At 42.5% G+C, this 13,906-nt stretch overlaps 1 protein-coding gene across 3 annotated transcripts; it reads right to left on the bottom strand.

Moving 5' to 3' along the window:
* Positions 1–6,536: 6,536 nt before the first annotated feature.
* abhd5a (abhydrolase domain containing 5, lysophosphatidic acid acyltransferase a) lies at positions 6,537–13,901 on the bottom strand. Of its 3 annotated transcripts, XM_076281110.1 has the most exons (9): positions 13,811–13,901; positions 13,487–13,572; positions 12,623–12,892; positions 12,408–12,493; positions 11,790–12,165; positions 10,842–10,996; positions 10,013–10,124; positions 9,468–9,654; positions 6,537–9,067 (listed from the first exon to the last, which is right to left on the bottom strand). In XM_076281110.1, the coding sequence occupies exons 3-9, from the start codon at positions 12,757–12,759 to the stop codon at positions 8,978–8,980; spliced, it is 1,143 nt and encodes a 380-aa protein (XP_076137225.1). In that variant the 5' UTR covers positions 12,760–12,892; positions 13,487–13,572; positions 13,811–13,901; the 3' UTR covers positions 6,537–8,977. The 3 variants fall into 3 exon arrangements, with proteins under 3 accessions (XP_076137225.1, XP_076137227.1, XP_076137226.1); XM_076281112.1 differs by lacking the exon at positions 12,623–12,892 and having other exon boundaries at positions 6,538–9,067; XM_076281111.1 differs by lacking the exon at positions 12,623–12,892 and having other exon boundaries at positions 6,538–9,067; positions 13,487–13,828.
* Between the last annotated feature and the right edge of the window lie 5 nt (positions 13,902–13,906).

Genomic DNA, 13,906 nt, shown 5'->3' with positions numbered 1-13,906 from the left:
ATACATTTGTTATTGTCTTTGGATTAAACGATAATTATTAGGAAGAAATGAGGTTTGTTGCTTTAATTTTCACCATATTTTCTCCTTAAGAATTTTTAATAATAAGTAAATAATTACTGTGGTTGCTTTTGTTAACAACAGGCTTAGTTTTGTATACAGGCTTAGTTTTAGTTGACTGGTTGCAATTTTTCCATAACACATCCAGATTTAAAAAATATGGCATATTTTATGTCATAATAAAGCATACATATATAATACATAAATATGTGTCATTCGTGGGGTGTGTGTGTGTGTGTGTGTGTGTGTGTGTGTGTGTGTGTGTGTGAGAGAGAGAGAGAGAGAGAAAGAGATAGAGACAGTGCATGTGTGAGTGAATGCATTAGGTTCTGGTCGTGCGTGTGGAATCGAGTTTGGGAAAAGGTGAGAGGGGGTGGAGGGATTCAATTGCTGTAAAAGAGTCTGGGAGTGGCTCTCCCACATTCTCTCTGCCTCCTTTACATGCAGTCAGCCTCCCATTGCCAGCACACGCATTAACCAGCACACACACACACACACACACACACACGCACACACAAACACATACGTACGCACGCATGCACGCACACACACACACACACACACAAAGAGACATGCACATGCAAAAGTTTAGTGAGGTTTTATTGTCTGCATATTGTGAATAGCATTTGAGTACCTTTCATAAATGGATGTATTTGAGAGTATGTTTGCATATGCACACAGGTCAGATGAGTGCATGTGTGGACAAATGTCTGTACAGTGCACGCATGGATAATCATCCTCCATTGTGCTGCTTTATGCCATTAGAGATGAATATGTGCTTTTCTGTTCTCCTCTCTCTCTAAATATACTGTACACATATGTATTTCCCCAAATATGTTCAGAACAGTATCAGAAACAGTTCTTTTCAAAATTGAGCAGTAGATTGATTATCAAAGCCACCTCATCTCAAAAGCCCAATTTGGTGACCCAGCAAGGGCACAAAGGTAGAGGAGCCAGCGCGGATGAGCAGGAGGCATACTGTACAGATGGAACTGGAGATGCAGCTCAGACACACTGAGGGAGGAATGGAAGCTGTTTCTATGATGCTCAGTTGATTTTCTGACACTTCATCATTCTGCAGGATAAACCAAAACACTGTTTGTTCTCATTATCCCATGGTCTCTCTCAGCCCTGCCTAGCCCCAATCAGAGTGCTCATCCCTGGCAGAGAAAGCTTTCCTCAATGTTGCCATTTCACATGTAAATTCAGCCTTTGGTTTAATGCTTCCCGCGGGGAGGTGGAGTCCCGTTGCAAAACAAACTGTCTGCCTGTCTCCGGTGCTGTGTAGGTGTAAATGTGCATGCAAAACTCGCTGGAATACATGAATATTTCAAAGTGGAAAATCAGTGCGCCTGTTCCTCACCCTGGAGTGCACAAAGTCAAGGCGGTGTGCCTCATCTTAAATGGAGGCAATAGATTAGCCTGGATTGACGAGAGGGAAAAGATGCCCGTCCACAAAGAGCAGCTTAATTTAAAGGAAAATACGCTGTGATGTGAAGGCACTTGAGAAATGACTGGTGGATGATGCATGTCACAATTCCTTACTGGTTAAGTGTGGGTATTTTTACATGGCAGACATAACAATGTATCTTACTCTTTTAAACCCCCTAGTCATTCCCTTGATGTCTATCACTGATGACAGTTTGTATGTACTTTAGCAATGAAATTATCCTTGCTTCTGCAAAGTACACTAACAACCCTGACATCCCAATCCTGCCTGATTCTGACTCTAGTGGTCTTGCGTGGGCTGCTCTGAGTGCAGCCGTGCGTGTTTGGGTGTGTCAGTCACAGCCAGCCTGTGTTTCCATTTGCTGTGGGCCTCTAAAACAGAGGCCATTAGTGGCGCCCCATCATGCCTTGCACTCTGCAGGATGGCTGAATCTTTCTCTTTGACATTTCTACAAATCTGATTTGGGCCTGATGTCATTAGCACAGAGAGAGAGAGAGAGAGCAGCGCTCGCCCTGTGCTTGCCCAGACATGCTGCTTGTTCCCACGCGCTAATAGCCACCCTAATAACCCTCTGTTCCCACCTCCCAGCGCCAGATCAATGCTGAAGTATGCACACCACTTTCATACACTAATCAGTCACAGTCTTTTTAGCATCCAAGTTGAAACGGGTTGATTCTAACACTGCAATACAGTACAGGGCTATGTCCTTTCCAGAAATATTCTTTACATTAATTAATAATAATCAAATATGATTTAGTGGAGTAAATGCCTGTGTTAAGCCTACTTGGACCCCTTGCTGTTGGCTTGGCTTTGCTACTTCACTAAGCCGAGCTGGCCTTGCAAGCTTTGTGATTTATCGCCATTTCACAACACAAACTGCAATTATTTGAGTGAAATTATGGGACTATTGATTGTGGAGCTGCTGTAGTTTTACTAGCGGAGAGTGCTGCTCTAAAACTCCCAGAAGCCTCCCGAGCTAACCCCCCTTGCTCCCCTTTAGTTTAGATTTTCTCCTACTTGATAAGGCCTCCATCCTCTGCCTCTGCCGCCCGCAATACAGATACGTAAAGGGCGGCCACCATGAATGCGAAGAGCTACTTAGGATTTCAGCAAAAGGCAGCCGCCTCTCTTGCATGGTTAAATAAGTGCAGTCAGTCAGCCAAAAGACCACACCTGCATAACCAAAATGAAGGCAGACTGTGCTATTTATTGTTCAGATTTAGTAGAACAGGACACACTCTTTTTCTCTTAAGCTGAGATGTGATATCCAACAGATCTACTCTCTCCATGATCACATTTGTAAAGAACTACTACCAGAGAGACATAATTCACAATGAGTCCCTGTCCATTAAGCTTGGGGAGGGCCATTCCCTGCGATGCTATTAAATAATCTGTGAGCAAGGTCTCCTACCAGCTGGACGTCTGACTGGGCTTCTCCTGCCTCCACTGGTCCTCTCGCCCCACCCCACCTCCTCTTGCAGGCAGCCTTCAGATCGAGTGTCCACTTAGGCACTTCCTCGGTGCGGTAATGCACCCATTTCCATGCAGCTGGGGCGTGGCACACAGGGGGGTGGGGTGCGGGTGCTCGCGTCCGGCGCAGGGTGGGGGAGAAAGCAGGACGAGCCCCTGATTACTTGCCGCCTCTTCCTGAAAATGCACTTTTAAAGCGGCGTAATTGCATTGGGGAGATAACCCTGAGGGCTAGCGGCAGGAAGCAAGGGCCGCTAGCAGCGCCGCGCCGGCCGGCCTCTCTCTTTAAATCAATGGGCCGTCCAGCACTAATGCAGCTTCGGGCAGATCCTCAGGAAGCATTAGATCTATTAGTGCTAGGCTGGCAGGAACACACTGACAGACACACATGCATACGCACACTCACACACACTTACATACGCACCAACACAGACACACACACACACAGACTTTTATGGGTTTAACTGTGTAGTGCCAGCCTAAGCATGGGGGCACTCTTGCAAGCACATTTGGTTGTCCACAGATGCACTATGTGTGTGCATGTGTGTGGGTGTGTGTACAGTACGTATCAGTGTTTAGTGGGAGGGGGATGGAGGAAAGGCCTCCTCAGCAGTCTGAAGCTGCGTTTAGTCTGAGCGGACCATGTGGCTCTGCTCATCTCCAGTCAGCAGAGGAGCCTGGGGACGTACTAAGGCATACACAACACAACTCATAGGATTTACAGCAGCCATTACGCTGGAGTCACCACCACAGGCTAGGTGCTATAGAACGATTAGAAATATGACATTACATGTGAGCAGTTCAAGTTTGACTACAATATTTTACAAATTTGTGTCCAGCCAAGGACTGTGATTATGGGTATTTGTTTAAAACGATTCCACAGACAACAATGAGATGGCCCACAGAGAGGAGGTGAAGTCGTTCAGTTGGTGCCTGGACAGTAACCCCTCTCTCAATGTGATCATGGACCACTGGACAGTAACCCCTCTCTCAATGTGATCATGGACCACTGGACAGTAACCCCTCTCTCAATGTGATCATGGACCACAGGAGACAGAAGAGAGATGGACACCTCCCTATTCACATTGGAGATATTGAGTATTGAGATATTTCTCAGTATGTACGTATATGACAGATGACCTCTCTTGGTCACTTCACACACCACAAGACACAGTGGTGAAAAATAGCTAGCTTGTCAGTGGCTGCAGGGGAGACTGAGAAATGTTGGCATGAATATCCACATAAACTTCTCCAGGTGCACCTTGAGAGCTTGCCGACAGGCTGCACCACGGCCTGGTATGGTAGCTACTGTAGCTCGACGCACAGCACATCATTGGATATAGACTCCTATCTACCAGCAACGGTGCCTGCCAAAGGTACACAGCATCGCTAAAGATTAGGATTGCTAAGAGTGTCTGCTTTTCTGGCAGATGATTCAGGAGTATGTCTGCACATACCAGCAGACTCAGATATAGTTTTTATCACCAGGCTCCAGAACTCAAACATCTCATATGAACTGCTGTCATCGTACCAGACTGATAAGACAATTAATGGGCAATAATGCTCTATACACTGTTTACTTTCTGTTACAATGTTATATCATTCCTAGTACTAGTAATTTACTAGTGTTTAACTATATCCTATTTATCATTTACCCTATACTTTCCTGTCATTGGTGAGCTGGCCTGCTGCTTTTTCTTGTCAAGCACATCTCATTGTAGTCTAACGCTGACCTTGTGTTAACGTACATATACAAGGATACAAGGATACAAGGAAGTTTATTGTCACATGCATATAGTTACTGGAAGTAAGAAATGCAGTGAAATTATGTCTGGTGTCAGCCTATTTGTGCATTTATGGGGGGGGGGGTGGGGGAGGATTGGAATGGGGGGGGGGGGCACCAACAAGGAGCATATGACTAATAAACTGAAATTTGAACTTGAAATTATAGCAGCTAATACGATGACCAAAGCTGTGAGATGGCCCACAAATGTTCTTACAATTAATCATTCGTTGTCATTTACTGTTAAAGTTCTCATTCAGCCTGTGTATGTCAAGGGAGGGAGCTGATTTGAGGCGGCTGTCAGATTACAAAGCATCATCAAGCTCAGATCTGATGTTTCCTATCACCATGGATACGGTTGGGCTGGTGTTTCACCTGAACAGTGCCACAGCGGTCCCAGATCAATTTCATTTGTGCGTATGTTTGTGTGTGTGAGTGTGTGTGTGTGTGGCATTTCTATAGCAACTTCTCACTCATGCGAAAAAATGCTCCTTCAGATTGAGGCAATCACAGACCATTGTAGGGACAATTCACACACACGCATTCAATAGGTCTTGTGTGATTAGGAAAATGCATTAACATACCTTACACGATGATATCTCTGTTGTACACAGATACCTTTTCTATGCCATACGTCTATATATTTATTTATATTCTTGAGTATATTTTTAGTTCTGCACTCCCCCCTATTTTGAGCGGACTGACACAGAGTGCCTGGCGTGTCGATTGATTTCCCATTCGCCTGTCAGTCCAGCTGAGGCTTTCTGCGAGTCGTGAGCTTTGCGGGAAGAGTGAGACACACACACACACACACACACACACACATAGAGAGGGGAAAGCTGGGGTAGTGAGTGTAATGGTTCTGATGTAGCTTCACACCCTTAATCCTCAGACACTACGCTGAGGTACAGTATGACGATGTGCAGGAATGACTGACCATTTTTCTAGATGAAAGGATTCTTGTTCAGAGCTCTCAGCGCTGTAACCACTGAGGACCTTTTTCATTATTATTACGGCACAGTGTTTATGATGTGCAGGCAGATGTGTCTGGTGTTTGCTTATTGTAATGAGTGGCGGAGGGGAATGGATAGCCACCAACTAGAACATGAAGTTACAGAATAGCTGCTCTAGTCTGGTATCGGCCCCTTTGGCATCTCCTATTCTGCTCTATTAGAGACTCTAATCCTGGACTGGTAAAAGATACTTTTAGACTACCATAGTGACATTCCTATTTGTCTTTACAAGACTATGATGAATCACTTGAGATATGATCCTTTTGCTTAATGCATTTTATTTGGATTTTATGTATTTTGCTTTCTGTTACAGTGCCTTTTAATGTAAATAGAATGTGTCTGTTGTCTATCCACTGGATTATATACAAGATATATATGCACATACTTCACAGGCATATCGTTATAATGGTATGTTTCAGTAAAATAAAATTGTCATCCAAAGTTGCTGAAAATGGTCGCATAAAGTATTAATATGTGTTAATTGCCACAGTACCCAGGAGAATTCCCAGCATGTGATATGTTAGGAAGGAAAGAGTATGTGTACAGGGTCGCCATCCAGTACAGCATAAAAGAAAAGGACAGAGCATATGTGTATGAGAAGGAGAGAGCAGGCAAAAAGGACAGATCATATGTGTATATGAGAGAGGGAGAGAGAGAGAGAGAGAGGGAGAGAGAGAGAGAGAGAGAGATGGAGAGAGGTGGGCGAGGGGATGAATAAAAAAAATCTAATATAGGCACCAGGCTTGTAACCTAGCAACTTGGTTCAACTCGTCTGCCCATGGCTCTGTAAAGACCTCCTCTGGTCTTATGTTGAGACAACCCATAGTGCACTGCACTAAATGCATTATCCAACATTATCCAATGGGTTGAACCCTCGCATGAAATACAGACTTTCCAAATCATTCTTGTGTTAAGCAAGAAAGGCTTTTATTTTATTTTATATGACCCCTTGAAAAGGTGCCAAATGCCATACTCATGGAGCCAAGAAATGAGCCCTCTCCTTATTGCTGTGTAAAGCGGGATGATATAATGTCCTCATTGGCACACAGCAGAGAAAAGCAATGAGGCAAGAGGAAAGAGAGGTTAGCTTAAGTGCTTCTTTAAGCACTCATTTAAACATAGCTATTCACAGGGTATGTAGTACTAAAGATCTGTATGTTTGCTTATGTCTCAGGCTTTTGCGAAAAAAGAAACGCTGGTCTATACCGAGGTTGGGAGAAGGAAAAAAAACATACCATTTGTTGGCCACTTATTTCTATACACTTTGTTTTTTTCACATAGATAAGAAATGCTGAAGTGTACTCTATTAATATACAGTAGAAAGGTTAAATACTAAGGGCAACAATGACTCAACAGTGACATTACGCTCAAGGACTGGCTGTTCCATGTGTGTTTGCGCCCTCTGGTGGACTGGGATGGAACTGATTGATAACTGGTCAACTCTCCTCTATTTCATGTCCCACAAGCCTCCTCATTGGCATGACATTACTCCAACGGCTCTGGGTAAAAGGGCCATGAACTTTCACTTACATTTCTAAGACACTAGGGTCATAAAGGATAAAAAACATCAAGTGTACAGGGTTAACAGAGTTGTGTACAGGGCCAATATTTCAATTCACTCTTCAAAACATTTGGGCATTACAATTCCCATTTGTTTGATTATTCAAATGCAAGAAAGGTTTATTTGTTGAACACTTTCACATTCATAACATTTGACACAGAACACACTCTCTCAAAAAGGGAGCCCTTGTTAGACACAAAATATAGTTCAAGCCTATTTCTGCACCACAGCAGTCATCATTAGTCATGAAACACACAAGTTCACCACAGTCCTGTTACAATGTTGAGTCTGAGGCTCTGAGCATAGCTGAGTTTTACAACAGGTTTGAGCCCAGCCCCATGGTATCTAAGGCAACAGAGTGTAGAAATTAGCCACACTTGTGTTATTTACAGAAATGTGTGTGTGAGTGTGTATGTTAATAAGTGGCGTTATTTAAATAAATGGCCACATTTCACAGTAGTCACTACCGAGTCCTGCATGAGGTAGACAGATGAGTTTTCCATGATGAACATTATATTGTTATGTAGCTTTTGGCTGATTTTGGTTACAATGTTCTTTGGGAGGTCTCATATCTAGTAGTCTTGGAAAGTATATATATATATATATGGTATGATGAAACAGGTTATATGGTGATCCCAGGGAGAATCCTCTGGGATCCATCCCATAATCTGTGCTCTCAATATGAGCTGTAATCGTCAAGCAGATGAGATGCAAACTGAATCGGTTTAAGAATTCATTTGAGCCTATATAGATTGATAATTATTACCTTGTTACATATCTGCTAAAGGCTTATTATTCAAGGGAGCGGTCCAAGGGTTAGTCCAAAGGGCAGCAGACAGACCTAGCAGTTGTTTGACAGCAATTATCTGACAGATTAAAATACCAGGACTTTATAGCTATTAGTAAGAATTACAGCTTTTCTGTGTAATTTGACCTCTTCCATTGAGTAATTAATAATGTACAGGTGACATGTTTAATGGTTGAGCCATATTCTGATACCTCATCTAGACCATGCATTACCACAATGACAACCTGAAAGGTATACAGAAGCATAATCATACTTTCATAATTTGACAAGTGAAATGTGCAAATTATACATTCCACTTACTGTATCTACAGTAAATGTCAAATGATTTCTGTGGCGATACTCTGAATTACACATAGTGGTCCATATAGAGCTAAATATTACATATTTACTGTTTTAGTGAGTCTTATATCTTACTCAACTCTGTGCTCTGAATCTATCAGGCATTACGTCTGTGTCAGACAGGCACTGTTCACATATTATGTCAATTGTTTAGTGCAAATAAAATACTTAATTTACATAATGTATATTCAAAAACAAATTAACCTCTGTAGGCATGCTTTCCAACAAAGTCAGCGACAAGCCTTTTTAAACACAAAATTGAAATCCCAGTCGCAACAATCAAAACACTGTTCATGTTCATTCTGCTCCCTAAAACAGACCTCTCATGCAAAGGCCTCACAGGGGAACTACCAATTCAAAGGCAATGTGATTCTCTGAAGGCACTTGGAGGAAGGCTTGTTTCCTTATTAAGGGCACACAGTCCTTTTACAAAGCCAAAGAGCGAGCACCTCTAGCTGGGGCTGCTCTGGGAGATGATCCCCTAACCTGCTCGTTTTCAGCCCAGCGTCTCACAGACCTGCAGCACACTCTGGTTAAAGTCATCCGGCTGATCTGCAAACACGTAGTGGCCAGCCCCACGGATAGCCTTTTGGAAACCAGCAGAGGGACAGAGTGAGAGGAAGCTGGGAGAACTAATAATAAATAATAAAGCGTGTCACAACTTGGACAGGTTACATGTTCTTGAACGCTCTGTGGTGTCTTTGGAACATTCTGTTCTTCAAAAAGTTATAGTACAGTTGATTTCTGCTCCACCTAACCCGACACATGCAAACGGCACAGCCTCAGTATTCCTGAAAAACGCAACTGAATGACAATCATCTGTACATATCTAAGACTATAAATGTTTTTACGGTCATGTACTTCACTAAACTAGAAGCACTGACCTGTCTGAGCCTCATTAAGTTGCACAATAGATGACAACATAGGAAGAACATCTTATCTACTATCTACCACAGACTCAATCACTGATAAGATGGTTGACTTACAATAATCTCCACATGGGAATCTGGTCGCAGCTCCTTGATAGAGTTGCCAGAGTAGCCATCTATGCTGGAGCGAGAGCCATAGATGATAGTCATGGGTATGTCCGCATGGATCAGGCCAATTCGCTGCAGCATTGGCCGCTTGGCCCAGCCATAGGGTATTGTCATGTTTTTGAAGGCTGTTTCACCACTAATGGAGACAAACAAAGCATTAACACTGTACAGCATCAACCACACCAAGATAGGGTTCATTAAAAATAAAAAAAAATCACTGTGTTGTTGACAGAAAAACAAACCAACTACTGTAACTAGACTGCTCTAAGGCAGTTAAGGCGAAGGGCCCTATCTCACAGCGTTGAAGTGAGAAATCATTTTTAGACCTGATCATGAGTCAGGGCTGATCCAAGTTTTATGAAAACCAGGCAATTATTGCATAATGGATAGATGAATATGTTTCCATTATTGTTCCTAGTAGTACTGTTTGAGAGGAAGAGCATGAGGAAGTATGGCTTGAGCAAAGAAAGATGGACGAACTGCAGGTGACTGACCTTGGGGTTTGCACATTGAGATGGTATATGTAGTCTGTCACAGTGTTATCATTAAACACAGATGCGTATTTCTTCTGAAAGTCTGGCCTCAGTGTTTGTACAAGAGCTGGACCTGAGGACCACAGGAATGTCACATGAATTGGACACAACACACACAAACACAAACACACACACACACACACACACACACACACACACACACACAAATCTTTATGATGACTGATACTCACACAGTATGCAATACATGCAATACTGCTTCTATATATGTATCTACCTTATTTCTCTGAAGTGATTCCAGTCTGTGGTCTAATCACAGTCCACAAGTTAAAGCACAGAAAGTGAAACAATAATTTAAGCCCTCAGACAGTAAACAATTGTATAGGCACTGAAAACAGGCCATCTCCCAAAGGAAGAAAATCACAGGCATAAGGCATGAAATGACAAAAGCATGAAATCTACTGGGGTGAGCTGCAGCTAGTAGAGCCATGTTGAAACACAGTGTTTCTTACCAGATTTATAAAACTACTAAAACATATGTCCATGACTTATATATATACACTATCTTCAGTGAGTCAGTGACCTCATTAATACTTTTGTCTTTCACCAGTGCAAATGGTATGTCATTCCAAATGCATTCCTAAAATCTGAAATGGGATTAGTGGCGAGCAACTCCCACTACAGATAACCTTTCATTAGTTCTGTACTGTCTAACTTGTTACTGGGATCCTTTACATCCGTCTTCTCAGGTCCTAAAGCTCTGCATGTTAAAAACAGAAGCAGTGTCTATATAGTCTAAATCTGAATGGAATGATAAAATATGCATCCCTACCTAGTGGCCCAGCAACCCTGAGCCCTGCCAGAGGGTTAAAGGGGCTCAGCATGGCTCCCAAGGCCTTGATCCAGATGGGGATGGGTCTGTCCTCGTCTCCGGGGTCAGGCCTCTGAGGGAAACCCCACGGTTCCACGAAGATCAGATGCTTGACTCTGTTGCGTAAGCAGCCGTGTAGCACAGCTCAGCAGAAGAACCAAACACACACTAGCACGCACTGAAACCCTGCTCAGCTCTGCACCTGCATGCTATTGCTCTCAAGTGTAGTTATTAGCCTTAAGCTACAACACATCTTATAATGATAATGAAGATCAATTGGGAGCAATTAACTTTTTCCTATGCTACTGTGGCTTCAATAACACCATCCATATAAATAAAAGTTTTACTGTAGCAGAGAATATTAACTCTGATGAGCAAGTCATTAAGTGAGTTTATATGCAGTGCCTCATGTTCAGATGATTCCAATGTAAACCAGAGTACTATAGACTTGGCTGTTCCGGCCCCTAAATCAAACCTTTCAAATCCCAAAGCTACAACACATCTTATAATGATAATGAAGATCAATTAGGAGCAATGAACTCTTTCCTATGCTACTGTGGCTTCAATAACACCATCCATATAAATAAAAGTTTTACTGTAGCAGAGAATATTAACTCTGATGAGCAAGTCATTAAGTGAGTTTATATGCAGTGCCTCAGATGATTCCAATGTAAACCAGAGTACTATAGACTTGGCTGTTCCGGCCCCTAAATCAAACCTTTCAAAGACCCAAAATTCGACATGGATTTGTTGTAGCACGAAACGTCTTTTAAATGAATTCTCTGAATGAATCTCTTTCTGTGGGCTCCATTACAACCCTTAAGGGCATTCAGCTGTTTATTAGTGCAACACGAAAAACACTAAAACATCTTCTGCCACATACAGAGTATGAGCTTTTAGCTCACTGACCTGGCTGGGTAATTGAGGGCATATGCTGCTGCCAGGTATCCGCCCAGGTTGTGGCCGAGCAGGACCATGCTCTCCAGCCCCACAGCGGTCCTCCACTGCTCAATGGACTCCACAAACTGCAGCTCGGCCTCCTGTGCGTCGCTACTGAAATCTGGCCGGCTGCTCTGGCCAAAGCCCAGCAGGTCGAAGGCATAAACTGGCCTCTGCTGGGACAGGGCGTCCAGGTTGAGCACCCACAGCCCAACACCTCCCCCAAAGCCATGCAGCAGAACCAAGGGGGTGGACTCGTTGCCTGCTTTCTCACAAAAGGCCAGCGTTGACAGCACATTCTGATTTGAGATAGGCACATACTGCCTGGAGAATTTACTTTTTACGGCTAGAGAAAGACAAGAGAGAGAGGGTAAAACAAAGGATGAGCTCAGACCGATTTGTACACTGTGTCACAAAAACTCACATGCTTCATGCAGTTTAGGAAAAGATTAATTTAAGGTTGTGGAACATTATGGTTTTCAATATATTACAGAGAATATAAACATAAAACCTGTAAAATCTTGTATGAATTAGGCACAATTCAAGTGGAATGGCAGAGAAAATAGGAAAGCAGACACTGGCACTCACGGAGTAGTATCTTCTCTTCAGCATCTTTCAAATGGCTAGTGGAAGTTGGACACCAGGAAGGTAGCCAGCTGCTAATCCACCAGGACCTGTCAGAAATGTCCGTCAGAAAAATGTACATCAAATGTAAGGTACTTGTTCATGATAGCAGTGATCTATTCTAAGCTGTTATAGCTGTAACAGTACAAAAATAAATAAAACAAATAAGTCAAAATTACATTTTGCTGGAAAAAGCAGAAGAGTGCAGTAGTAACACAACAAATAGAGGTTCAAGCTCCCTGTGTAACAGCCAGAGTTGTGCTTTCTGAATATATGCAGTAATCTTCTTGACTATTCCCAACAGACTTGAGTCCATCACCAATATTTCACAAGAGCCACTCGTTCCTTGCCCACTATAACAAAGGCAACAATTTCCACCAGAGAGGTTCACAAATCACACTTCATATCTTCAGAAGAAGACTTGTGACTTCACTGTAAGATCAAATATCCTTAAACGAGAAAACAGACCTCATTTCACACATTGGTAGCCATATAACCTACAGTAGTAGAAGGTTAGACAGCTACAAGTAAGCCTAAAGTAAAGATCCTCTATTAATATATATCTTGTTCTATCCCCTATCATATGACTAAAAATGATAAACTATAAAACACTAATGATATCTAACAGATTAACTATAACTGGATATTATTTTAAACCCCATTACAATAATAGGGTATATCGGATTGTTATAGAGTTTGCTAAATATAGCCTAACTGTGTGTTGATGTAATGAGTAGGCTAGCCTATCATAGGCTAGACATGTTGTGTTGACATCTAGACGGTCTGACATTGTTTTAGCCTGAAAGACATTTTAATGCCAACAAACATGATCAATCTAACAAACAAGAGCTAAAGCAAACTTCCACTGCAACATCAGCTGTAGTGATTTGAGATAGTAAGAGAGGTGAACTAGGCAACGACACTTAACTTTATAGCCTAATGTAGGATACACAATGAAGCTCCACATGTTTAAGTTGTATAATAATACTTGTTAGTAGTGTTATTGTTGGTCTAAACTGTGTTTAGTTTCTGTTTTTACTTACCCCCTGTCTGTTGACACAGACTCATCGGCCATTTTTCGACGTCGCATGACGTCACGGTTGGAGCTAGTGTGCGTGCTGGTGCTGCTCTGTTCCCAACCACAATCGTGTCAGCCGGACCCAATTTGATACATTAATTTGTTACATTAATTTGTTACAATGTCGCGACTCGCGACAAGCAATGCAAATATAGCAATGAAGATTCCAAGTGCAGCTGTAACACTAGTTCCTGTTGCCCAATCAGACATTTGAGCATGACAATACCAGATAGTTTCTAAAAACCGTAAATGTGGATGTGGCTACTACGGCTATACCTACAGTACATACCTGCTACGCTACGAAATCACTGTGTACCCGTGAGTGACTTATCCATAACAGTAGCGTTAAGTGGTGGGTGTGTTTTACTTTGTATGGTCTTCCTCA

This window comes from Alosa pseudoharengus, unplaced genomic scaffold (genome assembly GCF_046254945.1).
Source record: "Alosa pseudoharengus isolate Yale_2024_CS ecotype anadromous, Long Island Sound unplaced genomic scaffold, YU_APseudo_1.1 YU_APseudo_1.1_scf_12, whole genome shotgun sequence".
NCBI classification, from domain to species: Eukaryota; Metazoa; Chordata; class Actinopteri; order Clupeiformes; family Clupeidae; genus Alosa; species Alosa pseudoharengus.
The sequence above is the reverse complement of the archived record's forward strand: the minus strand, read 5'-3'. Positions and strand labels throughout refer to the sequence as shown.

Excerpts from the sequence above, each read along its gene's own strand:
- abhd5a (XM_076281110.1), bottom strand. The coding sequence starts at position 12,759 with ATGGACTCAAGTCTGTTGGGAATAGTCAAGAAGATTACTGCATATATT. Across the intron at positions 12,166-12,407 it reads TGAAGAGAAGATACTACTCC|CCGTAAAAAGTAAATTCTCC; the intron begins GTGAGTGCCAGT and ends GTCTTTCTCTAG. Across the intron at positions 10,997-11,789 it reads GCCCTCAATTACCCAGCCAG|AGTCAAGCATCTGATCTTCG; the intron begins GTCAGTGAGCTA and ends CTTACGCAACAG.